The 27,930-nt window shown below is 44.7% G+C and overlaps 1 protein-coding gene across 1 annotated transcript in view; it reads left to right on the forward strand.

Moving 5' to 3' along the window:
• Positions 1 to 2,091: 2,091 nt before the first annotated feature.
• Positions 2,092 to 27,930, forward strand: part of LOC121569210 (trinucleotide repeat-containing gene 6B protein) — a 52,978-nt gene continuing 27,139 nt past the window's right edge. Inside the window, exons 1-6 of the mRNA XM_045220965.1 lie at positions 2,092 to 2,400; positions 4,936 to 5,023; positions 6,168 to 6,189; positions 20,834 to 21,202; positions 21,425 to 23,553; positions 23,608 to 24,541. Coding sequence (XP_045076900.1) covers positions 4,967 to 5,023; positions 6,168 to 6,189; positions 20,834 to 21,202; positions 21,425 to 23,553; positions 23,608 to 24,541 — 3,511 coding nt within the window. The 5' untranslated portion in view covers positions 2,092 to 2,400; positions 4,936 to 4,966. The remainder of the gene's footprint in view (positions 2,401 to 4,935; positions 5,024 to 6,167; positions 6,190 to 20,833; positions 21,203 to 21,424; positions 23,554 to 23,607; positions 24,542 to 27,930) is intronic.

Here is a 27,930-nt window from a genome sequence, read left to right on the forward strand (position 1 = left end):
ACATAGTTTAAGCCTTACTTGACAAAGCCCAAGCTATGTATAAAGCCAAACTTACCCAACGCCAGCTATCTGGGTGGCAGACTGCAATCAGTAGCTGTAACTAAGTACAGCAGCTACCAACCACCTAACGTTAATGCCTCGGATAATGAGGTTAGAAAAACAGCTGAATGGTAGGTAGCTAGCTGGCTCAATTACAGGTACTCTTAAGCGTGAAATAACATTGGAAACAACTAACCACAGTTGCTAAAAGTTACCAGTAGCTACCCGCTAGCTAGCTAGCTTTGCTGGTCCAAGTAGTGGGTTAGCTAGCACTCGTGCTTCGCCGGGGTCCGCCGAATACAATACTTACCTACAATAATTACCTACAATACCTACATTTGTACTTTAACTATTTGCACATTGTTACAACACTGTATATATACATAATATGACATTTGAAATGTCTTTATTCTTTTGGAACTTCTGAGTGTAATGTTTACTGTTAATATTTATTGTTTATTTCACTTTTGTTTACTATCTACTTCACTTGCTTTGGCAATGTTAACATACGATTCCCATGCCAATAAAGCCCTTAAATTGAAATTGAAATGAGAGAGAGAGAGAGAGATGAACTTGGAGAAGAGTCCCCTAAGTAAGCTTGTCCTGGGGCTCTGTTCACAAACACAAACAGACCCCACACAGCCCCAGGACAACAACAACAACAACACAACTAGACCCAACCAAATCATGAGAAAACAAAAAGAGAATTACTTGACACATTGGAAAGAACAAACAAAAAAACAGAGCAAACTAGAATGCTATTTGGCCCTAAACAGAGAGAACACAGTGGCAGAATACTTGACCACTGTGACTGACCCAAACTTAAGGAAAGCTTTGACTATGTACAGACTCAGTGAGCATAGCCTTGCTATTGAGAAAGGCCGCCGTAGGCAGACCTGGCTCTCAAGAGAAGACAGGCTATGTGCACACTGCCCACAAAATGAGGTGGAAACTGAGCTGCACTTCCTAACCTCCTGCCAAATGTATGACCATATTAGAGACACATATTTCCCTCAGATTACAGCGATCCACAAAGAATTCGAAAACAAACCCAATTTTGATAAACTCCCTTATCTACTGGGTGAAAAACCACAGTGTGCCATCACAGCTGCAAGATTTGTGACCTGTTGCCACAAGAAAAGGGCAACCAGTGAAGAACAAACACCATTGTAAATACAACCCATATTTATGTTTATTTATTTTCCCATTTGTACTTTAACTATTTGCACATTGTTACAACACTGTACATATACATAATATGACATTTGAAATGTCTTTATTCTTTTGAAACTTCTGAGTGTAATGTTTACTGTTAATATTTATTGTTTATTTCACTTTTGTTTACTATCTACTTCACTTGCTTTGGCAATGTTAACACACGTTTCCCATGCCAATAAAGCCCTTAAATTGAAATTGAATTAAATTGAAATTGAATTGAGAGAGAGAGAGAGAGAGAGAGAGAGAGAGAGAGAGAGAGAGAGAGAGAGAGAGAGAGAGAGAGAGAGAGAGAGAGAGAGAGAGAGAGAGAGAGAGAGAGAGCTGCTGGCGAGACCACAGAACCGAAGATTTTTTATAACTAACACAAGATAGACCAGAGCCTGTCGTTTCCAATGGGAGCAAATTAATCATAGTGGGCAGAACAAGCAAGGAGGTGGGCAGAGCCAAGCACGAGCTAGCGATATTCTATTGGCGCGTTCTAACATATATTTGCATATTTTAGGTAGGGAACGCCTACTCTGTGAAGTATGCATGTGCAATAACTCAATTCGCCCTTGCACTCCTTCTAAACAACGCAATTTTTAGAAACTTTGGCAAAGGGTAAAGTCTACACAACTTCGTCCACTCTGTTCGTAACAGATTGTAGTTTTGGAAACAGAAAACTGTATTGAGAAAATTAGCAGAATCGCTCCATCTTCTCCAACTGCCGGACACTAGGCTTCCTCTCATCACCAAATTTGGTAGTGATTGGAAACGCCAACCAGATGCTTCACATTTGTACATCCGGTGAAATATCTGGCGCATTTTCTATATGTGATAGAACTCTGTGGGCGAGACATTCGATTCATACAGAGCAGCAAAATGGCCGACCGTCAACCAACGGACTTTCCAGAGCTTTAAAAACGAATTCTTCTGCACAGTAGCTTGGTTTACATTATCATAGTACTTACAAATCAAGAGCTCCAACGAGTATATTTCTTTGTTAGCCACATACTTCATTATTCGTTTAGGTTGTTGTTTTTCATGTTTCCTCAACTAGGATTTTGCACTGAAGCACTTTAGCCACAGCAGATGAAAGGGGAAATAATATTTGCTTCTTTAGCTAGTTAACACGCTAGCTCTATTTCATATGTGATTCCTGAGGTGAGTATACTTTAGTTAATATTTCTAAAATTGTTCGTTAGCTGCATGCATTGGTATGCATATTCCATAGATACGAAGCTATTGCTAACAGTCTTGTAACGCAGCAATTTTCTGTCGACATCGGTGCTAAAATATGACTAACGTTAGCTAGTTTGCTATGCAACAGAATGGGTGTCGTAGCGCGAGTGAGCATCTGGAGAAGTTATCTTGCCTTTGGATAGCTTACTTAATTCGCGAGCGGACCAAAGCAATGTAGCTAGCTAGATAATTCCGGAGTCTGGGTCGTAATCTTGCAGTAAATTATACTGGTATACTTGCATTTTCAAAAATGAAGATGGTGGTGTTGGCTTGGTAGTTAGCTTAGCAGTTAGCCGTTACAAGGTGTATAGCTAGCTGGTCAATATAGCTAGCTAAATATCTACGTCTAATTTTATTTACTTTGCTTGGTCCGTGCAAGACTTCGCGTCCACTAAAATATGAATGATATTGGTTCATATGATGTTGGTTCATTTACCATTAGCAAACTAAGCTAACGTTAACTAGCTAACTACCAGTGTTATGCGGATAGCTAACTAGCTACTCGGTTTCGTGATCTGAGCCCGTTGTTTCGTGATCTGAGTCTGTTGTCCGTGTCATGTGTCAATTTTTAGCCCGCCATAGCTTCATAACGATGGCTAACAACCATCGACATGCAGCGTTTTTGTTGCTAGCCACGGTTGCTGAATGGCCAACACCAGGGCTTAGCATTAGCAAGCTGCGATTTTCGATAAATTAGCTAGCTAACGTTATATTGTTGCACCTTCATACTTGCATAGTTAGCTAGCTATGTTGCTTATTCCCATGCACGAAAGGTTATGACATATGTACATGCATGAAGGATAGCTGTTGCAGCTAACTAGTTACATAAGCCTGCCTTTGACCAGAGCCTCTGAAATCATGACAACTGTGGCCCGTGGCTCTAGCTATGTCACTGAGAAGGAAGGGCCATAAACGGCTGCAAACTCACATCATGATCGCTTTCGTTTTCCGTTGCAGGTCATTTGCAAAGCATTCATTGTCCATGATGTCCACTTTACTCTTGACAATAGTGTGGTGGCAGGTCATGTCTATTTGTGATGTGCAAACCCTGTTTTTGGTTTTAATGCTTGGTTATTGATTCCATTAGCTACATAACAACCTTGTTTAGTATGTCTGGCCTTTTGGAAACAGTACCTGAATTCTAATAGGTGTGTCAATGCAGCCAGACTTCAGATCCCTTACAATGCTGTCACCAGGGCTATGGTATAGGTCAGGGTTTCCTGCATCCCCCCACCCCCTGGGTGCATGTTTAGTTTTTTGCCCTAGAACTACACAGCTGATTCAAATAACCAACTCATCATCAAACTTTGATTATTTGGATCAGCTGTGTAGTGCTAGGTTAAAACCCAAAAGGTTCACACAAGGGGGGCCCCAGGACAGGGTTTGGGAAACCCTGGTATAGGCTAGCAAGCATTAAGACATAGGTTTAAAAACATGGCTTTAGAAAATCTTTTGGACATCAGAGCAACCTTGAGGGTATCTTATTTGAGTCGGAAAAGGATGTTAATATGATTGGGAAGATATACAAAACCTTGCAGATAGCATATCCAACTGACAATCTCTTCTAAATAAAATATAAACTATTGGAACCAAGACTTTAAAAAAACTGAAGTTGGCACAAGATGGGGGGAAAGTTATAGCATAACTAACTAAATTACAGTTAACGAAAATGTATATTTAATCCAGTATAAACAAATGTATACGGCAGTCATGTCTTAAGTGTAAAACTAATAATGACTAAACAATCCATGTTTTCTGGGAATGCCAAAGTTATGGGCGTAGCTAGAAGTTGGCTGTCTGCATATTTCAAGACATGGCATATGGGGGTGTAGTGAGATACGCAACGGGCTGAATGATTCTCTTCTCATCACTCATCTTGAAAAAAACGTATACAAAAAACTTTGAAATCAATCTGCCCTCTTTAATGCAATGGATAAATCAAATGATTTATTATTGAAATAGCATGGGTGACCGAGAAACACATTGGTACAATTTTGAGGCCAAGTGGCAAACAATAATGCAGGTACTAGGGATGGGGATGTGAGCATGCGGGTCTGGGCAGAGGAGATGTAGTCATTGTTTGTCTGTGTTTGTAAGTTGTTTGTAGAAGTTTGTATCTCGAGTAAAAAAATAAAGATACACGTTTATAATTTTAAAAAATATAAGAGCAAGTGTGACCCTGCCTTGTCAGGACTGGGCCTTTTGAAGCTTATGACAAGATGTGAACTCCTTCCTTATTACATTGGCTAACAAGGCTTGGAGGGGAGGATAAGCCTGGAATTTCCTGCAGGTTAATTATGTGGATAATTACTGTATGAACAGTACAGCACGTGTCCAGCAATCTACTAAGCCCTAGGTCATGAATCATTTAGCAATTGTGGTGCAAGGAACACTGATTGTTTTAAGTACAGTTGCACTGGTTTGTGGTTAGCAATGTGTTTTTCTTATCTCCCCCAGAAAGGAGTATCAGGAAAGGGAACAGTAGTTAATGGAAGACAAAAAAAGGAAGAAGGAAGACAAAAGGAAAAGGGAAGCCTCTCAGAAGGTAAAGATGTTTCCATGCCAACATACAACTTTGCACTGAATGATGCTAAATTTAAATCGTTGCAGTCTTAAAGTTTTTCTTAGAACTGAAGTTTGCACACAATAGTACTCTGATGACCCAGATTATAGGCTACATGATATCACCTAGTTGTGATGGCCTGGCCAGCTGGGGCACATTCAGTATTGCAAAGTTGTATGCAATACACACAACAAGTCTCAACAAATTAAATGTTATGAATAAATCGTCGATTAGTCTTGTTATGCCTGGCACTCTGTCCAGACCACAGTACACTCTTTTAACGAGTCAGTACCACACATATTTTACTGACTTTCATGGGCCTCCTGTGTAGGGATGGGCATTTGAAATGATTTCAGTATTTGAGTAATATCATATTTTTTCAGACATCTGTACTTCGGAAATCCATGTGTTTTAAAGAAATATATATATATATTTTTTTACTTGAATGGAGACTTGCTTGCGCGACTTGATAGTTAGACCAACCTGTTGCTGCCGTAGGTTATCTATCATACCATCTGGTAGTGCCTGTCTTGACTTCATCATATCGTTGTAAAGAAGCTACAGTAACCAGCTAAGTTACCCAGCTAGCAAGCTAAAGTAGCAAGGCTAATTGAGGCTATTTTGCTGTACTCCTCGTCCAATGTCTATAATAACTCCATTCGTATAAACAGCCTACATGTTGGTTGATCATTGTAGTCAACTCCTTCTCATTTAGCCAACTTAATTCCGTAAGTAACAACAAGCTACACCTATGAAACGTGTGAAGGCTACTGGTGCCTCTTTATTTATGGGGCGCACTCATAAAAACTGTCATAAAACTGTTGGTTTTATTAAGATTTTGAATGTAACGGTCTGTCCTTATAGGCTATGTAGCAAAGTCACATAGATCATTTAATTTAATTTTAGACAAAGCCTTTAAAAAAAAAAAGTATACTCTCCCAAGTAATGGAATACTAACATACGTCGGATATTTGAGTACTCGAATAACCGTGGCCATCCCTACTCCTGTGCCGTTCATACAGTGCTGTTTGTGATTAATGAATGAGTAAGAATGCACACATGTTTTCTTGCTGTTTATTGTAATATTTCCATATTTTGCAACTGATATATGTTTGTCTTATTTCAGGTTGCAGAGCAAAAAAACAAAGGTGAGCAGTGTCTTTGTATCCTCTGCTAGATTCACCTGGTTGCTATGTTCACATGGTCCCACCTGCTTCTCTGTCTGCTTCTCGGTCTTGTCGTTCTCAATGCTTGCAATTTTTGTGTGTGTTTGAGTCTTATTGCTTTAGTTTGTTTATAATTTCTCGTAGACAGATGAACGTAACATCTGTCGACAAACTGTGGGACAAGACAACATTTGTTCCGGTATGCAGATTTTAAATTACTGATTCTTTGGACGAATCACGATTTCGCAGGTGCTCGATTCTTTCGAATTTCAGAAGGGGAGGGTAAATTGGGCCGAAACTGGCTGAGTTTCCGTTTAGAGGGGTGGAGACCTTGCTAGTCTATTCAGTACGCTTTCTAACATGTACATCTCTCCCCAGAACTTCATCAAGCATCTGACACAGTTATGAAAGATTTTAGTTCTGGGTGTCCTAGATTTGTTTGTTTATGCTGTTGGTTTTGTGCTTTGTCACTGCAGTGACACACTATCCAGCAAATAAAGAGCACAGTTTTGTTCCCTCTTCGTCCTTCTCACAAGTAGTTGAATATTGGAATGTATTTGGGAATACATTTGGAAAGTATTGGCATGTATTTGAAAATGCTCAACTACACAGACAACTGTATTTACAAATATTGAATTCATGCATTTGAACCCAGGTCTGTTTGGCCCTAGGGGGTTTTGGAATTATTTATTTGGAAACAAGTAGAAAATAGTTTCAAATTAGGCTTGGGCGGTATCCAGATTGTCATGCCTTCATACCGACCTTGTGCCATCCAGTGATATTCAGTAATACCGGCACTGAACACAAGGGCCTCTAGCTGTAGTCTGCAGTTTAGCAATGCTAACAAGTACATGTCAAATCCTATAGAGAATATTAGCTTAATGCTAACGAGCGCATTGCAAACATTTTATATGGTCTCTGACCAACCTTTTGCAAGACAGACATCCCATCTCATAAAGTTATACAAGTAACAAAAAAAATGCTGCTCACAGTTTGCGGCACACACAAAACAAGTATTAGACAGCAAGGCTCTTGATCCAGGAGGGCTTCTCTGCTGTTACCAAGAGAAGCTTGATTTAGCAAAAAGCAAACCACTAAATGAGCAAACCAAATGCGCAACTGCAGAGCATTTATCACATTTTAGACAGTTAACTTAATAGTTATAAAATACTGTATCTAGCTGGCAAACATTTTGTTGTAATTTCCGTGCTGTAACTAGATCACCTGGTGTGTGCTGCACAACAGTGAGTGACTCACAAGGCGCCGGTCTCTTCGTTGTGTGCTTGTAAACAAACACCATGCGACTGGGGACTACCAGTAAGCTTCATAATGTAAAATAATGTGACAGGTGAAATCAACAACGCCATCTGCTTTATCTCCTAACGTATTTGGAAATATCCATCCCGTGGCTATTTCCAAATACCCCGGTAAACGATATATACGGTATACCGCCCAAGCCTATATCAAATAGCCTACTTATTATTTTAAAATACTTTCAAATAGAAGTAGTACAGTGCTGTGAAAAAGTATTTGCCCCTTTTCTAATTTTCTCTACTTTTGCATATTTTTGGAGGACATGTCCCATTATGCTTGGCAAAAAACCAAACACTGCATTCCACAGTAAGAACCTCATACCAACGGTCAAGCATAGTGGTGGTCGTGTGATGGTTTGGGGATGCTTTGCTGCCTCAGGATCTGGACGACTTGCCTTAATAGAAGGAACCATGAATTCTGCGTCAGAGAATTCTACAGGAGAATGTCAGGCCATCCGTCTGTGAGCTGAAGCTGAAGCGCAGCTGGGTCATGCAGCAAGACAATGATCCAAAACACACAATCAAGTCTACATGAAAATGGCTAAAAAGCAACACATTTGAAGTTTTAGAATGGCCTAGTCAAAGTCCAGACCTAATCCCAATTGAGATGTTGTGGCAGGACTTGAAACAAGCAGTTCATGCTTGAAAACCCACAAATGTAGCTGAGTTAAAACAGTTTTGCATGCAAGAGTAGCCCAAAATTCCTCCACACCGATGTGAGACTGATCAACAACTACACAAAGCATTTGGTTGCAGTCATTTCAGCTAAAGGTGGAGCAACCAGTTATTGAGTGTAAGGGGGCAATTACGTTTTCACACAGGGGAATTGGGTGTTGCATAACTTTGTAAATAAAATATTAATTTTTTGTTATTTTATAGACTCAGGTTCCCACTATCTAATTTTAGGTTTTGGTTGAAGATCTGATAACATTCAGAATCAAAAATAGAGAAAATCAGAAAGGGGGAAAATACTTTTTCACTGCACTGTATATTCAGCCACATTATTTGAAATATGCGTTTATTTGAACCCCGGTCTTGCCTATTGTTTAGTTGCATTCAACTTAAATGTGTCTTCTGAATTTAACCCAACCCCTCTGAGTCAGAGGTGCAGGGGGCTGCCTAAGTCATTGGTTAGCTGCCTTGTTCAAGGTCAGAACGGTTGATTATTATTATAATTATTATTTTATTTTTTCACCTTGCTGGCTCGCGGATTTGAACAAGCAACCTTTCGATTACTGTCCCAACGCTCTAACCACTAGGCTACCTGCCGCCCTTATTTCAAACGAAGATGATGGCTACATACATTGCTGTACACTGAGTGTACAAAACATTAAGAACACCTTCCTAATATTGAGTTGCATTCCCTTTTGCCCTCAGAACAGCCTGAATTTGTCAAGGTGTTGAAAGCATTCCACAGGGATTCTGGCCCATGTTGACTCCAATGCTTCCTTTAAGTTGTCTGGATGTCCTTTGGGTGGTGGACCATTCTTGATGCACACAGGAAACTGTTGAGCATGAAAAATCAAGCAGTGTTGCAGTTCTTGACACAAACCGGTGTGCCTGGCACCTACTACCATACCCCATTCAAAGGCACTTAAATATTTTGTCTTGCCCATTCACTCTCTGAATGGCACACACACACAATCTGTCTCAATTGTCTCAAGGCTTAAAAGTCCTACTTTAACCTGTCTCCTCCCCTTCTTCTACACTGGATTTGTGTTTATTTGTGTTTATTAGCTGCTGCCAAGGCAGCAGTTACTCTTCCTGGGGTCCAGCAAAATTAAGGCAGATATACATTTGAAAAACATTACAATACATTCATAACAGATTTCACAACATATTAAGTGTGTGGCCTCTACTCTACTACCATATATCTATAACACAAAATCCATGTGTGTATGGTGTGTATGTTATCGTGTGTTTGTATGCATATCTATGTTTGTGTTGCTTCACAGTTCCCGCTGTTCCATAAGAAGTATTCTTAACTGTTTTTTAAATCTAATTTTACTGCTGGCATGAGTTACTTGAGGATAATACAGTGCCACCGACGCGGCCCGCTACCAAGGACTGTGGGCTCTCCTTCTCCGTGGCTGACGTCAGTAAGACATTTAAGCGTGTTAACCCTCGCAAGGCTGCCGGCCCAGATGGCATCCCTAGCCGCGTCCTCAGAGCATGCGCAGACCAGCTGGCTGGTGTGTTTACGGACATATTCAATCTCTCCTTATCCCAGTCTGCTGTCCCCACATGCTTCAAGATGGCCACCATTGTCCCTGTACCCAAGAAAGCAAAGGTAGCTGAACTAAATGACTATCGCCCCGTAGCACTCACTTCTGTCATCATGAAGTGCTTTGAGAGACTAGTCAAGGATCATATCACCTCTACCTTACTTGCCGCCCTAGACCCACTTCAATTTGCTTACCGCCCCAATAGATCCACAGACGAAGCAATCGCCTGCACACTGCCCTATCCCATCTGGACAAGAGGAATACCTATGGAAGAATGCTGTTCATTGTCTATAGCTCAGCATTCAACACCATAGTATCCTCCAAATCAAATTTTATTTGCCACATGCGCCGAATACAACAGGTGTAGACATTACAGTGAAATGCTTACTTACAAGCCCTTAACCAATAATGCAGTTTATATTTAAAAAAAAGTGTTAAGTACAAAATAGATAAGTAAAAAATAAAAGCAAATAATTAAAGAGCAGCAGTAAAATAAAAGTAGGGAGGCTATATACAGGGGGGTTCCGGTACTGAGTCAATGTGTGGGGGCACCGGTTAGTCGAGGTAATTGAGGAAATATATACATGTGGGTAGAGTTAGTGACTATGCATAAATAATAAACAGAGTAGCAGCAGCGTAAAACAGGGGGGGGGGGGCAATGTAAATAGTCCGGGTAGCCATGATTAGCTCTTCAGGAGTCTTATGGCTTGGGGGTTGAAGCTGTTAAGAATCCTTTTGGACCTAGACTTGGCGCTCCACTATCAGTGCGGTAGCAGAGAGAACAGTCTATGACTAGGGTGGCTGGAGTATTTGACAATTTTTAGGGCTTTCCTCTGACACCGCCTGGTATAGAGGTCCTGGATGGCAGGAAGCTTGGCCCCAGTGATGTACTGGGCCGTACGCACTACCCTCTGTAGTGCCTTGCGGTCGGAGGCCGAGCAGTTGCCATACCAGGTGGTGATGCAACCAGTCAGGATGCTCTCGATGGTGCAGCTGTAGAACCTTTTGAGGATCTGAGGACCCATGCCAAATCTTTTCAGTCTCCTGAGGGGGAATAGGCTTTGTTGTGCCCTCTTCACGCCTGTCTTGGTGTGTTTGGACCATGATAGTTTGTTGGTGATGTGGACACCAAGGAACTTGAAGCTCTCAACCTGTTCCACTACAGCCCCGTCAATGAGAATGGGGGCATGCTCAGTCCTCTTCTTTTTCCTGTAGTCCACAATCATCTCCTTTGTCTTGATCACGTTGAGGGAGAGATTGATATCCTGGCACCACACGGCCAGGTCTCTGACCTCCTCTCTATAGGCAGTCTCATCGTTGTCGGTGATCAGGCCTACCACTGTTGTGTCGTCGGCAAACTTAATGATGGTGTTGGAGTCGTGCCTAGTCATGGGTGAACATGGAGTACAGGAGGGGAATGAGCATGCACCCCTGAGGGGCCCCCGTGTTGAGGATCAGCGTGGCAGATGTGTTGTTACCTACCATTACCACCTCGGGGCGGCCCGTCAGGAAGTCCAGGATCCAGTTGCAGAGGGAGGTATTTAGTCCCAGGGTCCTTAGCTTAGTGATGAGCTTTGAGGGCACTATGGTGTTGAATGCTGAGCTGTAGTCAAGGAATAGCATTCTCATGTAGGTGTTCCTCTTGTCCATGTAGGTGTTCCTCTTGTCCAGGTGGGAAAGGGCAGTGTGGAGTGCGATAGATTGCATCATCTGTTGGGGCGGTATGCAAATTGGAGTGGGTCTAGGGTTTCTGGGATAATGGTGTTGATGTGAGCCATGACCAGCCTTTCAAAGCACTTCATGGCTACAGACGTGAGTGCTACGGGTTGGTAGTCATTTAGGCAGGTTATCTTAGTGTCCTTGGGCACAGGGACTATGGTGGTCTGCTTGAAACATGTTGGTATTACAGACTCAGTCAGGGACATGTTGAAAATGTCAGTGAAGACACTTGCCAGTTGGTCAGTGCATGCTCGTAGTACACGTCCTGGTAATCCGTCTGGCCCTGCGGCCTTGTGAATGTTGACCTGCTTAAAAGTCTTACTCACATCGGCTACAGAGAGCGTGATCATCCGGATCAGCTGATGCTCTCATGCATGCTTCAGTGTTGCTTGCCTTGAAGCGAGCATAAGTGATTTAGCTCGTCTGGTAGGCTTGTCACTGGGCAGCTCGCAGCTGTTCTTCCCTTTTGTAGTCTGTAATAGTTTTCAAGCCCTGCTACATCCGACGAGCGTCAGAGCCGGTGTAGTACGATTCATTCTTAGTCCTGTATTGACTCTTTGCCTGTTTTGATGGTTTGTCTGAGGGCATAGAGGGATTTCTTATAAGCGTCCGGGTTAGAGTCCTGCTCCTTGAAAGCGGCAGCTCTACCCTTTACAGTGGGGAAAAAAAGTATTTAGTCAGCCACCAATTGTGCAAGTTCTCCCACTTAAAAAGATGTGAGAGGCCTGTAATTTTCATCATAGGTACACGTCAACTATGACAGACAAATTGAGGAAAAAAAATCCAGAAAATCACATTGTAGAATTTTTAATGAATTTATTTGCAAATTATGGTGGAAAATAAGTATTTGGTCACCTAAAAACAAGCAAGATTTCTGGCTCTCACAGACCTGTAACTTCTTCTTTAAGAGGCTCCTCTGTCCTCCACTCGTTACCTGTATTAATGGCACCTGTTTGAACTTGTTATCAGTATAAAAGACACCTGTCCACAACCTCAAACAGTCACACTCCAAACTCCACTATGGCCAAGACCAAAGAGCTGTCAAAGGACACCAGAAACAAAATTGTAGACCTGCACCAGGCTGGGAAGACTGAATCTGCAATAGGTAAGCAGCTTGGTTTGAAGAAATCAACTGTGGGAGCAATTATTAGGAAATGGAAGACATACAAGACCATTGATAATCTCCCTCGATCTGGGGCTCCACGCAAGATCTCACCCCGTGGGGTCAAAATGATCACAAGAACGGTGAGCAAAAATCCCAGAACCACACGGGGGGACCTAGTGAATGACCTGCAGAGAGCTGGGACCAAAGTAACAAAGCCTACCATCATTAACACACTACGCCGCCAGGGACTCAAATCCTGCAGTGCCAGACGTGTCCCCCTGCTTAAGCCAGTACATGTCCAGGCCCGTCAGAAGTTTGCTAGAGTGCATTTGGATAATCCAGAAGAGGATTGGGAGAATGTCATATGGTCAGATGAAACCAAAATAGAACTTTTTGGTAAAAACTCAACTCGTCGTGTTTGGAGGACAAAGAATGCTGAGTTACATCCAAAGAACACCATACCTACTGTGAAGCATGGGGGTGGAAACATCATGCTTTGGGGCTGTTTCTCTGCAAAGGGACCAGGACGACTGATCCGTGTAAAGGAAAGAATGAATGGGGCCATGTATCGTGAGATTTTGAGTGAAAACCTCCTTCCATCAGCAAGGGCATTGAAGATGAAACGTGGCTGGGTCTTTCAGCATGACAATGATCCCAAACACACCGCCCGGGCAATGAAGGAGTGGCTTTGTAAGAAGCATTTCAAGGTCCTGGAGTGGCCTAGCCAGTCTCCAGATCTCAACCCCATAGAAAATCTTTGGAGGGAGTTGAAAGTCAGTGTCGCCCAGCGACAGCCCAAAAACATCACTGCTCTAGAGGATATCTGCATGGAGGAATGGGCCAAAATACCAGCAACAGTGTGTGAAAACCTTGTGAAGACTTACAGAAAATGTTTGACCTGTGTCATTGCCAACAAAGGGTATATAACAAAGTATTGAGAAACTTTTGTTATTGACCAAATACTTATTTTCCACCATAATTTGCAAATAAATTCATAAAAAATCCTACAATGTGATTTTCTGGATTTTTTTTCTCATTTTGTCTGTCATAGTTGACGTGTACCTATGATGAAAATTACAGGCCTCTCTCATCTTTTTAAGTGGGAGAACTTGCACAATTGGTGGCTGACTAAATACTTTTTTCCCCCACTGTAGCTCAGTGTGGATGTTGCCTGTAATCCATGGCTTCTGGTTGGGGTATGTACGTACGGTCACTGGGGACGACATCATCGATGCACTTATTGATGAAGCCAGTGACTGATGTGGTGTAATCCTCAATGCTATCGGAAGAATCCCGGAACATATTCCAGTCTGTGCTAGCAAAACAGTCCTGTAGCTTAGCATCTGCGTCATCTGACCACTTTTTTTTATTAACCGAGTCACTGGTGCTTCCTGCTTTAGTTTTTGCTTATATGCAGGAATCGGGAGAATAGAGTTATGGTCAGAATTGCCAAATGGAGGGCGAGGGAGAGCTTTGTACGCATCTCTGTGTGTGGAGTAAAGGTGGTCTAAAGTTTATTTTCCTCTGGTTGCACATTTAACATGCTGGTAGAAATGAGGTAGAACGGATTTAAGTGTCCCTGCAATTACCTCAGAACAGGGCAGCACGGCTGGCCCTTGGATGTACACAGAGAGCTATCATTAATAATAAGCTCGAGGCTCTGGGTCTGAACCCCGCCCTGTGCAACTGGGTCCTGGACTTCCTGACGGGCCGCCCCCAGGTGGTGAAGGTAGGAAACAACACCTCCATTTCGCTGATCCTCAACACTGGGGGCCCCACAAGGGTGCATGCTCAGCCTCCTCCTGTACTCCCTGTTCACCCATGACTGCGTGGCCAAGCACGCCTCCAACTCAATCATCAAGTTTTCAGACGACACAACAGTAGTTGGCTTGATTACCAACAATGACGAGACCACCTACAGGGAGGAGGTGAGGGCTCTGGGAGTGTGGTGCCAGGAAAACAACCTCTCACTCAACGTCAACAAAACAAAGGAGATGATCGTGGACTTCAGGAAACAGCAGAGGGAACCCCCCCCCATCCACATCGACGGGACCGCAGTGGGGAAGGTGTAAAGCTTCAAGTTTCTCGGCGTACACATCACTGATAAACTGAAATGGTCCACCCACACAGACGGTGTGGTGAAGAAGGCACAACAGCGCCTCTTCAACCTCAGTAGGCTGAAGAAATTTGGCGTGGCACCTAAAACCCTCACAAACTTTTACAGTTTGGCTGTATCACCGCCTGGTACGGCAACTGCACCGCCCACAACCACAGGGCTCTCCAGAGGGTGGTGCGGTCTGCCCAACTCATCACCTGAGGCAAACTATCAGCCCTCCAGGACATCTACAGTACCAGACGTCATAGGATAAGATAATCAAGGACAGCAACCGCCCGAGCCACTACCTGTTCACCCCGCTATCATCCAGAAGGCGAGGTCAGTACAGGTGCATCAAAGAAAACAATTGGTAACACACTACGCCGTGAAGGACTGAAATCCTGCAGCGCCCGCAAGGTCCCCCTGCTCAAGAAAGCGCATATACAGGCCCGTCTGAAGTTTGCCAATGAACATCTGAATGATTCAGAGGAGAACTGGGTGAAAGGGTTGTGGTCAGATGAGACCAAAATGGAGCTCTTTGGCATCAACTCAACTCGCTGTGTTTGGAGGAGGAGGAATGCTGCCTATGACCCCAAGAACAACATCCCCACCGTCAAACATGGAGGTGGAAACATTATGCTTTGGGGGTGTTTTTCTGCTAAGGGGACAGGACAACTTCACCGCATCAAAGGGACGATGGACGGGGCCATGTACTGTCAAATCTTGGGTGAGAACCTCCTTCCCTCAGCCAGGGCATTGAAAATGGGTCGTGGATGGGTATTACAGCATGACAATTACTTTAAACACACGGCCAAGGCAACAAAGGAGTGGCTCAAGAAGAAGCACATTAAGGTCCTGGAGTGGCCTAGCCAGTCTCCAGACCTTAATCCCATAGAAAATCTGTGGAGGGAGCTGAAGGTTCGAGTTGCCAAACGTCAGCCTCAACCTTAATGACTTGGAGAAGATCTGCAAAGAGGAGTGGGACAAAATCCCTCCTGAGATGTGTGCAAACCTGGTGGCCAACTACAAGAAATGTCTGACCTCTGATTGCCAACAAGGGTTTTGCCACCAAGTACTAAGTCATGTTTTTCAGAGGGGTCAAATACTTATTTCCCCTCATTAAAATGCAAATCAATTTATAAAATTTTTGACATGCTTTTTTCTAGAATTTGTTGTTGTTATTCTGTCTCTCACTGTTCAAATAAACCTACCATTTAAAATTATAGACTGATCATGTCTTTGTCAGTGGGCAAACGTACAAAATCAGCCGGGGATCAAATACTTTTTCCCTCTTCTATACTATACTACTGTATCTTAGTCTATGCTGCTCTGACATTGCTCGTCCATATGTTTATTTATATATTCTTAATTCCATTACTTTACTTAGATTTGTATGTATTGGGTATATGTTGTGAAATTATTAGATATTACTGCACTGTCAGAGCTAGAAACACAAGCATTTCGCTACACCCGCAATAACAAATGTTAAACACGTGTATGTGACCAATAAAATTTGATTTGGATTTGATTTGAATTCCATGTAGTCATAGCTCTGTTGTACTGTGCACCTCCCATGATCTGTTCTGGACGTGGGGACTGTGAAGAGACCTGGTGGCATGTCTTGTGGGGTATGCGTGGGAGTCCGAGCTGTATGCCAGTAGTTCAAACAGACTGTTCGGTGCATTCAACATATCAATACCTCTCACAAATACAACTAGTGATGAAGTCAATCTCTCCTCCACTTTGAGCCAGGAGAGATTGACATGCATGTTGTTAATGTTAGCTCTCTGTGTACATCCAAGGGCCAGCCGTGCTGCCCTGTTCTGAGACAATTGCAATTTTCCTAAGTCCCTCTTTGTGGCACCTGACCACACTACTGAACAGTAGTCCAGGTGTGACAAAACTAGGGCCTGTAGGACCTGCCTTGTTCATAGTGCTGTTAAGAATGCAGAGCAGCGCTTTATTATAGACAGACTTTTCCCCATCCTAGCTACTGTTGTGTCAATATGTTTTGACCATGACCGTTTACAGTCCAGGGTTACTCCAAGCAATTTAGTCTCCTCAACTTGCTCAATTTCCACATTATTTATTACAAGATTTAGTTGAGGTTTAGGGTTTAGTGACTGATTTGTCCCAAATACAATGCTTTTAAGTTTAGAAATATTTAGGACTAACATATTCCTTGCCACCCATTCTGAAACTAACTGCAGCTCTTTGTTAAGTGTTACTGTCATTTCAGTTGCTGTGGTAGCTGACATGTATAGTGTTGAGTCATCCGCATACATAGACACACTGGCTTTACTCAAAGCCAGTGGCATGTCATTAGTAAAAATTGAAAAAAGTAAGGGGCCTAGACAGCTGCCCTGGGGAATTCCTGATTCTACCTGTATTTTGTTGGAGAGGTAACTCTTTATCCACAATATAGCGGGGGGTGAAAGCCATAACGCAAGTTTTTCCAGCAACCGACTATGATCGATAATGTCAAAAGCTGCAATGAAGTCTAACAAAACAGCCCCATAATCTTTTTATCATCAATTTCTCTCAGCCAATCATCAGTTATTTGTGTAAGTGCTGTGCTTGTTGAATGTCCTTCCCTATAAGCGTGCTGAAAGTCTATTGTCAATTTGTTTACTATAAAATAGCATTGTATCTGGTCAAACACCATTTTTTCCAAAAGTTTACTAAGGGTTGGTAACAGGCTGATTGGTCGGCTATTTGAGCCAATTAAGGGGGCTCTACTATTCTTAGGTAGAGGAATATATTTTGGTTCCCCCCAGGCCTGAGGGCACACACTTTCTAGTAGGCTTAAATTGAAAATGTGGCAATATCGTAAGCTATTATCCTCAATAATCTTCCGCCAAGTTGTCAGACCCCGGTGGCTTGTCATTGATCGACAATAATAATATTTTCACCTCTCCACACTTACTTTATGGAATTCAAGATTACAATGCTTGGCTTTCATAATTTGGTCAGATATATTTGGATGTGTTGTGTCAGTGTTTGTTGCTGGCATGTCATTCCTAAGTTTGCTAATCTTGCCAATGAAAAAATCATTAAAGTAGTTGGCAATATCAGTGGGTATTGTAATGAATGAGTCATCTGATTCAATGAATGATGGCGCGGAGTTTGCCTTCTTCCCCAAAATTTCATCTTTTACATATTTTTACTATCATTCTTTTATGTCATGTATCTTTGTTTCATAGTGTAGTTTCTTATTTTTATTCAGTTTAGTCACATAATTTCTCAACTTGCAGTACGTTTGCCAATCAGTGGTAAAGCCAGACCTATTTGCTATCTCTTTTGCCTCATCCCTCTTTTTCAGTTCCTCATCAATCCATAGGGATTTAACAGTTTTTACAGTAATTTTCTTAATGGGTGCATGCTTATTAGTAACTGGGATAAGCAATTTCATACATGTCAAGTGCAGCGTCTGTTTGCTCGTCATTACACACCACTGACCAACAAATATTATTTACATCAACAACATAGGAATCGCTACAAAACTTATTTTATGACCTCTTACACAATATTAGGCCCATCCTTTGGAACTTTGGTTTTCCTAGATATGGCTACTATATAGTGATCACTACATCCAATGGATTTGGATACTGATTTCAAACAAATTTCTGTAGCATTAGTAAAGATACAGTTGAAGTCGGAAGTTTACATACACTTAGGTTGGAGTCATTAAAAGTTGTTTTTCAACCACTCCACAAATTATTGTGAACAAACTATAGTTTTGGCAAGTCGGTTAGGACATCTACTTTGTGCATGACACAAGTCATTCTTCCAACAATTGTTTACAGACAGATTATTTCACTTATAATTCACTGTATCACAATTCCATTGGGTCAGAAGTTTACATACGCTTAGTTGACTGTGCCTTTTAAACATCTTGGAAAATTCCAGAAAATGATTTCATGGCTTTAGAAGCTTCTGGTAGGCTAATTGACATCATTTGAGTCAATTGGAGGTGTACCTGTGGATGTATTTCAAGGCCTACCTTCAAACTCAGTGCCTCTTTGCTTGACATCACGTTCATCTGTACAAACAATAGTACGCAAGTATAAACACCCATTGGACCACGCAGCCGTCATACCGCTCAGGAAGGAGACGCGTTCTGTCTCCTAGAGATGAACGTACTTTGGTGCGAAAAGTGCAAATCAATCCCAGAACAACAGCAAAGGACCTTGTGAAGATGCTGGAGGAAACGGGTACAAAAGTATCTATATCCACAGTAAAACAAGTCCTATATCGACATAACCTGAAAGGCCGCTCAGCAAGGAAGAAGCCACTGCTCCAAAACCGCCATAAAAAAGCCAGACTACGGTTTGCAACTGCACATGGGGACAAAGATCGTACTTTTTGGAGAAATGTCCTGTTTTGCCATAATGACCATCGTTATGTTTGGAGGAAAAAGGTGGTGGCTTGCAAGCCGAAGAACACCATCGCAACCGTGAAGCACGGGGGTGGCAGCATCATGCTGTGGGGGTGCTTTGCTGCAGGAGGGACTGGTGCACTTCACAAAATAGATGGCATCATGAGGAAGGAAAATGATGTGGATATATTGAAGCAACATCTCAAGACATCAGTCAAGAAGTTAAAGCTTGGTCGCAAATGGGTCTTCCAAATGCACAATGACCCCAAGCATTCTTCCAAAGTTGTGGCATAATGGCTTAAGGACAACAAAGTCAAGGTATTGGAGTGGCCATCACAAAGCCCTGACCTCAATCCTATAGAAAATGTGTGAGCAGAACTGAAAAAGCATGTGCGAGCAAGGAGGCCTACAAACCTGACTCAGTTACACCAGCTCTGTAAGGAGGAATGGGCTAAAATTCACCCAACTTATTGTGGGAAGCTTGTGGAAGGCTACCTGAAATGTTTGACCCAAGTTAAACAATTGAAAGGCAATGCTACGAAATACTAATTGAGTGTATGTAAACTTCTGACCCACTGGGAATGTGATGAAATCAGTAAAAGCTTAAATAAATCATTCTCTCTACTATTATTCTGACATTTAACATTCTTAAAATAAAGTGGTGATCCTAACTGACCTAAGACAGGGAATTCTTACTAGGATTAAATGTCAGGAATTGTGAAACTGAGTTTAAATGTATTTGGCTAAGGTGTATGTAATCTTCCGACTTCAACTGTATGATCAATACATGTTGATTTAATTCCTGTACTGTTTGTAACTACCCTGGTAGGTTGGTTGATAACCTGAACCAGGTTGCAGGCACTAGTTACAGTTTGAAGCTTTCTCTTGAGTGGGAAGCCTGGTGAAAGCCAGTCAATATTTAAATCGCCCAGAAACTATACCGCTCTATTCATATCACATATATTATCAAGCATTTCACACGTTATCCATATACTGTCTGTTAGCACTTGGTGGTCTATAGCAGCTTCCCACCAGAATGGGCTTTAGTTAAGGCAGGTGAACTTGTAGCCATATTACTTCAACAGAATTTAACATGAAATCCTCTCTGCTTTACAGGAATGTGGTTCTGAATATAGACTGCATTTCTGTCTTTTCTGTAAATGTTATAACCTTGTATTGCTACCACTGTATCATCAAAGGTATTATCTAAGTGCGTTTCAGAGATAGTCAGAATATGAATGTCATCTGTTACTAGCAATTTATTGATTTCATGAACCTTGTTTCTTAAGCTACATATGTTAACGTGAGCTATTTTTAACACTTTTCTGAGATGCTTGATTAATTTTCTTGCTTTACTGGGTGAGCTGCACACAGTGGACTTCCTACTAGGGCACACCACCTCAGTGCTAACAGTAGTACTCTGGTTCATAGCCATGTGATTACTGCATACAATAGCTGCAGGATCAGCAGAGGCATTCTGGGCAGTAAGAGGGACATAAATTAGGTTATTTACATTGTGTCTTCCAACGCCCCTAGGATAATGTACATTTGCTGAAGCATTATGACAACTCAGCGACACAATGGTAGGGATTTAACAACAAGTGACATCAATAAGGGATCATAGCTTTCACCTGGGTTTGATTCACCTGGTTAGTATGTCATGGAAGAGCAGGTGTTCTTCATGTTTTGTACACTGTGTATTATCCATTAGGACATTTCCTTTGAATTTCATATCACTATTTCTTTCCTCTATACACCTTAATGACTTCTCTCTTCTCCTTCGCCATACAGTGCCAGAATTGACCAAGCCCTCGTCCACCCAGTCTCCTGCCGCCCCCAGCTCTGCTTCCCCCAGCCCTGGACCCACCCCCTCGGCGTCCCCCTCCCCTGCCACTGCGGCTGCAGGCGGCGCCCCCCCTCAGGGCGGGAACAATGCGAAGCGTCCGGCGGTGGCCAACGGACAGCCCCCCGCAGCAGGCACCCAGGCCTCCCAGCGCTACATGCCCCGCGAAGTGCCCCCGCGATTCCGCTGCCAGCAAGACCACAAAGTGCTACTGAAGAGGGGCCAGCCTCCGCTGTCCTCCATGCTACTGGGGGGAGGCACCGGGCCAGGGGGAGGAGGGGGAGACTGCCCCAATGCAACCATGGCTGCTGCCTCAGGTTGGTGTCTGGCACGAGTCCCGACATGGCGCATCATGCAAGTTTAGGCTCTGTTCGAATACTTTGAAGTGCGTCCAAACTTCCTAGCTCTGTCTTGGTAGAATGTTTTGGGAAAAACAATTTGTTCTTTCTGTGTCCAAGAACAAAACGATTGGGCAACAGTAGATGTGTTTATTTAACCATCCATTTGAATCATGTGCCTTTATGTTGTTTCCCGTCCAGATTCCAGTCCAGGCTATGTGGGTCCAGCTGCACCCTCACTGCCCCTCACCTCATCATCCTCCTCATCAATCGCTGCTTCTTCTACTACTTCTTCCAATTATGCAAATTCCACGTGGGGGGTGGGCTCTGGCAGCCTGCCCTCCTCTCAGGGCAGGGAGAAGGTCATCGTGGACGGCTCGGACCTGGAGGAGTGGCCTAGCATAGCTGCTGGCGACGGGAACGGAGAAGGAGGAGGTGGAGCTTCGGTGATGGGAAGTGGTAGTGCGTCGTCGGGTGAGGGCGGTGGTGGAATGCCGAACAGCAGTGCCTCGTGGAAAGTTGGCGATCCTGGCAGTCCATCACCCACTTCCTCGTTCTCAATGCCCAATGAATGTATGCTGTCCGGCAGTGTGGTGTGGGGCTCTGCTGCCTCACAGGGTCCTGTAGGAGGCAATGCAGCCCCAGGGACGTCATTGCCCTCCATTCCCAAAGCCTCCCCTCTGCCAGTGGGCCCTGATGGCTCCCTTGGTGGCAGTGGGGGGATCCCTGGTGCCAACTTCAACCCAAATGCCAACCCTTCCGCTTGGCCTGCCCTGGTGCAGCAGGATGGGGCTGGGGCAGCTTCCTCTGAGGGTGGCCCCCCCTCTTCCCTCCTCCAGAGCCTGGCTGGGTCTCTGTCTCCCCCGGGCCTAGGGAACCCACCTCTAGCTGTGAACCAATCCACTCATCAGCACCAACTTCACCAAATGCAATCCAGAGACAGAGAGCACCCGTCGGATGGGGGGTGGGGTGGAGCGGCGCTGGAGACCGGAGCAGGACCAAAAAGCGAGGGGACAGGGGGGGGAGCCGATATAGACTGTGGGGGAGGAGACAACAGGGGAGAGAACCTCGCTGCCTCCCAAACCTCGTCCTCCTCCTGGGGAGGCCAGCCTTTCCCCGCTGCTAACTCCAAAACGGGTGCCTCAAGGACTGATGGTTGGGAAGGGGGAGCTGCTGAGGGTGGTGGAGGCTCGGGGTGGGGGTACAGCGCTCATGGGGGTAGTGGAGGGAAATCCTGGGGCGCTGGAAGTGGGGGGGAACTTAAAACCCCCGTGGTATCTCAGGGAGGGGGGGAAGGAGGAGAGCGAGGGTCTTCAGTTGGAGACTGGGGAGGTAATTCAGGTGGGATGGGTGGAAGTGGTGGAGGTGGCAATCCAGGAGGGGAGGCTGGTGGTGTCGGCGGCCGCAGCAGTAGCAGCAGCAGCAGTGGGGGCAGCAACCCCCCTGCCGCATCTTCCTCTCCCACAACATCCACCACTACGACAAGAGCTTGGGACAATCAGAAGGGGGACGGAGCGGCAGGGGGGGACACAGGGGAGTGGGGGGGAGGCCAGGGCGGTAGAGGAGGAGGAGGAGGAGGAGGTAATTCATCCAGCGGCGGGGGCGGCAATCAGCACCACGGGTACGGTCACCACCGGTATTCCCACCCCCCTCCGCCCAACCCTGACGTGGCCTTACAGGCAATGCTCAGCCGCAGTGACCTGGACCCGCGCGTTCTCTCCAACACAGGCTGGGGCCAGACCCAGATCAGACAGAACGTGGCCTGGGACCTAGAACCAGGAAAAGGAGGTTCTGGGTCGTCTGCTTCATCCAAAAATGCTCCACCTCCCATGGGTCCATCTTCTCAATACTCCACTGGCTCTGCTACAACTACTGATCCTATGGTTCCTTTCCCTCTCCCTGGCTCAGCTCCTAACCTGAACTCCAACCCTTCCCTGGGGACCTCTGGTGGCTCCGGGGAGGGCTGGGAGTGTGGTAACAATGGCAGCAGTAGTGGCAGCAACTCCATGCCCAACCAAGGGCCACCTCCCCTGGGCTCCAACATGAGAAACCCTCCTGGCATCACACAATCTGGATCAATGACCACTGGCGCGGGTATGGGAGGAGGAGGAGGCCTTGGACCAGGCCAGGGGAAGCCTACAGGAGGCTGGGGCGGGGTAGGATCAGGGGAGAGCCAAGGAAAAGGATGGGGGAACGAAGGGTCAGAGTGGGGTGGAGGAAGGGAACGCAGAGGTGGAGGAGGAGGGTGGGGAGATAATGGACAACAGGGTAACCAAGGTGGAGGAGGAGGTGGAGTTGGTGGCTGGGGAAGTGGCCAGGAGGAGAAGGGGACAGGAGGAGGATGGAAGGAGATGGGGCGGGATGGAGGAGGGTGGGGTGGGCAGAGGGAGAGGGGTGGGGGGGACTGGGGAGAGCGAGAGCCTAAATCGAGCAGTGGAGGAGGAGGATGGGGAGAGGATAGGAAAGGAGGAGGTGGAGGTAACTCCGGTGGGGGAGACTCAGAAGTCGGTACGTGGGGTAGCTGGGACGAGGGAGCCCCGAGGAGAGCCTGGGGGGCAGGAGGTACGGGTGGAGGGGGTGGAGGAGGGGCGGGAGGTGACATGGGAGGCAGCAAACCCCACCAGGGGCGTTGGGGTGGAGGTGGAAAGATGCACCCGTCACAGATGCCTAACAGCCAGACGGCTTCTGTGAAAGGCCCCATGGCATCGCAGCAACAAGCACAGACCCCCCAGCAGCCCCCATCGCAGCAAGCGCTGGAACCGGGAGGAGGAGGGGGCTGGGGGAGACAACCGGGCCCCCAGCACCAGAACCAAAGCAGCTCGGGCTGGACAGCCGGACCCATCCCAAGCGGCCCCGGGGGAGGAGAGGGGCCAGATTCCAGCGGGTGGGAGGAACCTTCACCACAATTCATTAGCCGGAAGATGGACATTGACGATGGGACGTCGGCTTGGGGAGACCCTAGTCAGTTTAATAACAAGACTGTCAACCTGTGGGAGAAGAACGGCGCTCCCGCTGGTCAGCAGCCAGAAATGCACGGCCAGGGCCAGGGACCAGGACCACCGCAGCAGCAGGGGCCACCAGCTCTACAGCACCCTGGGCCTGGGAGGCAGCCCACTGGGATGGGAGGCAGGGACATCAACCCTGGGCCTGGGAGGCAGCCCACTGGGATGGGAGGCAGGGACATCAACCCTGGGCCTGGGAGGCAGCCCACTGGGATGGGAGGCAGGGACATCAGCCCTGGGCCTGGGAGGCAGCCCACTGGGATGGGAGGCAGGGACATCAACCCTGGCCCTGGACCTGGGAAAGCTCCAGGGATGGGTAAGAGACTAGCTGTTGGGCTAATGTGCTATGCTTTGTGACGATGCTGAGCTGTTCGTATTGATGTGTGAATATAAGATGTAGTCTATTACTTATCTTATAGACATGCGGAGCGAAAGGAAGAATTGATGTTAAATCCATAATGGATAAACCTTTAGAAATCTATATTTTCCTATATATATTTTGCTAACACTTTACAATAAGGTTCCATTTGTAAGGGGTTACAATTACGTTATTAATGATTATTTAATCATTTATAAATGCATCAGAAATAGGGATGCTAATTTCAGTCAATTTTGCTGCCAACTAACTGACTCATTAACTGGTTAACAAACGGTTAAATTTTTTCCAAACAGTAAAATGGTGTGACCAACAGAAAATACTATCAACAGATCTGTATATAATTATGAGATGCATATTTCTCCGCCCTGACAATGGTAGTCGTCCCAAGGCTGGAAGGCAGGCGACACAGAAACGCGTTGGGCTTGTTTTGGACAGATTTTGCCGCGAGTGAAACCTCTCGCTTCGCCTCTTCCTCTCTGTAAGCATGCATACAAGGACCGCACGTTTCATTAAGAGCTTAATGGAACATTCAACAATAGCAAGCCTATCGTCTTACAGACAAAAGGCTATAGCCTATTATTTAACATGCAACTCATGTAATGAAGCCACTAATAAAAAGTCATTTTCCGCAAATTGTGGAGATATATCTTTCTAAACAGCATACCTAATGCGAGCGGTTCCATATGTGACAGACATGAAAATCTGTGTTACAAAAGTAGAAAGAGGGGGAATTTATAACAACAACTATGATGGGTTGCTAATATGTCAAGGATTGTGCCTTTGGTTTCTGGACAAGAAAACCAATAGAACAGGAGAGAAATGCTGGTTAATGGCATCAGGAAGTCTTTATAAAATAATTGCCTCCACGTTTCTATGGATGTATTTTCGCAAGGCTATTTTGAAGCAAGGTAAGACATGCCTCATTATTTGAAGTAAAGTAAAAATGTTCAGCTTTCAAATAATAACTGCCTCAAGCTCACATTGCAATGGATGATGCGCTGGTGGCATGCCTACTGTTGACTATAGCCTATGCACTCGAATGGCAAATGGGAGGCACGCTTTAAGTACGAGTTGAGGTTGAGAAATAAAAAATAGCTCCCTTTTAGTCGTGGCCATCAACGTTATTAATCACGCGATTGCATTTAGAATTGTTATTTGTTGCGCAATGACTGGGCTTACAAAAGGAGCTACTCTGGCACTGTTTGACAGGTGATAGGCTATTCCGCTCCTCAAACTAGGCTCTGTGTGCGTGTGATAAATAAGATGCATGATGACTAACGAAAATACACACGCCCCAATTTAATTCCACTAAATTATGCAAATTAACCTATAGACCAATAAGCATGACCGGTCAAATGTATTTTCGGCGGCTAACCGATTTAAGGGTTAACTGTTAACATCCCTAATTATAAACCATTTCATAAATGGTCACATTGCATTAGTCAAAATAGTGCAATAACTGGTGAGTGTTTGCCAAATAGTGAGCCAAATGTTTACCTCCAGTTATTAACCATTTTATAAATGCACTTACAAGCACTTATAAGACCTTATTTTCAATAGTTGCACAGTTGAACAATACTTATTTTCCCACTTTTGGGTGTGATGCTGTGTTGCTCTGTCCCAGGAACAGAAGAGGTTGGTAATCATGATGTGTCGACTCACCTTTGAAACCCTGATGCCCTGGCCAAATGTACATCCAGGACATTGTTCAATCATCATTCCTAACATATTACAGCTGACCAGATTATATCACACTTACCACTTCTCTGTGATAATACAAATATGGTGAATGCCCTGGTGTGAAATGGTAACCGTAGTACCTTTGCTTAGTGAAACAGTGGAGGAGGTATCCTGTCATAACATTGAATGTTTTGGTCTTCATACCAACCGTTCATTGACTGAACATGTTTAACAGTGTTGAATCTTCTCTCGTATGTAGTGATGAGTACCTATAAGTACATTATGTCTAAGCTCTGAGTGACCTCTCAAATCATCTAGAAATGATTTACTTCTATAAGTATACCTTATTTTAAAGTGACAGACCTATAAACATTTATAAATTAGTTATCAACATAACTGCTAAAAGTATACCTTATACCTCATACCTTGGTGTCCACCTCGCCAACAAACTATCATGGTCCCCCTCAGGAGACTGAAAAGATTTGGCATGCGTCCTCAGATCCTCAAAAAGTTATACAGCTGCACCGTCGAGAGCATCCTGACTGGTTGCATCACCGCCTGGTATAGCAACTGCTCGGCATCTGACTGCAAGGCACTACAGAGGGTAGTGTGTATGGCCCTATACCAGGCGGTGTCAGAGGAAGGCCCTAAAAATTGTCAGACTCCAGCCACCCTAGTCGTAGACTGTTCTCTCTGCTACCGCACGGCAAGCGTACTGGAGCGCCAAGTCTAAAAAAATATGTTTTAGGTTTTAACTAATGCTAGCTAACATTTCCTAGCTAGCTAGGTAGGACAGAGATGCTAGCTATCAACTTAGCTAGCTGAGCACCGTGCTAAATCATCCAGCAAAAGTTCTGTATCCAAAAGTGAAAAATTGCGTAGAGAATTTACCCTAAACATTTTAATCTTGTGAACGTTTCTTTTGCGCAATCTCTTCTGTCTGGCCTTTGCACTCTTCTCATAGCCACGTACATCCTGATTCTTCACAAAGCACTGTCACATTATGTCAGTGTCAATACAAAATTCTGAACACGTTCCAGGTCTTTATTTCAAGCGCAGATTCACAGATGGGCAGATACTGTATCACAAAGTCGGGAATTTCTCAGACACCAGCGAAACACACCAATAATATGGTTTGAGATCTTCAGATGAGGCCTTCATTCCTGGAATAAATAGCTAAGTGTACCAATGCATCATCAGGGTTTTAAACGTGGAGCAAGACACATCATGGGAGTTGACCATTGGTCTGAAAACCAACCATTTCTGTGCCTGGGACAGAGCAACAATGAATCACACCCAAAAGTGAGAAAATAACAATTGTTTAACTGCGACCGTTGAAAATAAGGTTGCATAGGGCCTCCCGAGTGGCGTAGCGGTCTAAGGCGTCACTACAGACCCGGGTTCGATCCCAGGCTGTGTCACAACCGGCCGTGACGGGGAGTCCCATAGGGCGGCGCACAAATGGCCCAACGTCGTCCGGGTTAGGCCGGGGGGCCTTGACTTGGCTCATCGCGCTCTAGCGACTCCTTGTGGCGTGCCAAGCGACTCCTTGTGCAGACTGACTTCGGTCGTCAGTTGAATGGTGTTTCCTCCGATACATTGGTGCGGCTGGCTTCCGGGTTAAGCGATCGGGTGTTAAGGACGCA

The sequence above is a fragment of the Coregonus clupeaformis genome, chromosome 1 (genome assembly GCF_020615455.1).
Source record: "Coregonus clupeaformis isolate EN_2021a chromosome 1, ASM2061545v1, whole genome shotgun sequence".
NCBI classification, from domain to species: Eukaryota; Metazoa; Chordata; class Actinopteri; order Salmoniformes; family Salmonidae; genus Coregonus; species Coregonus clupeaformis.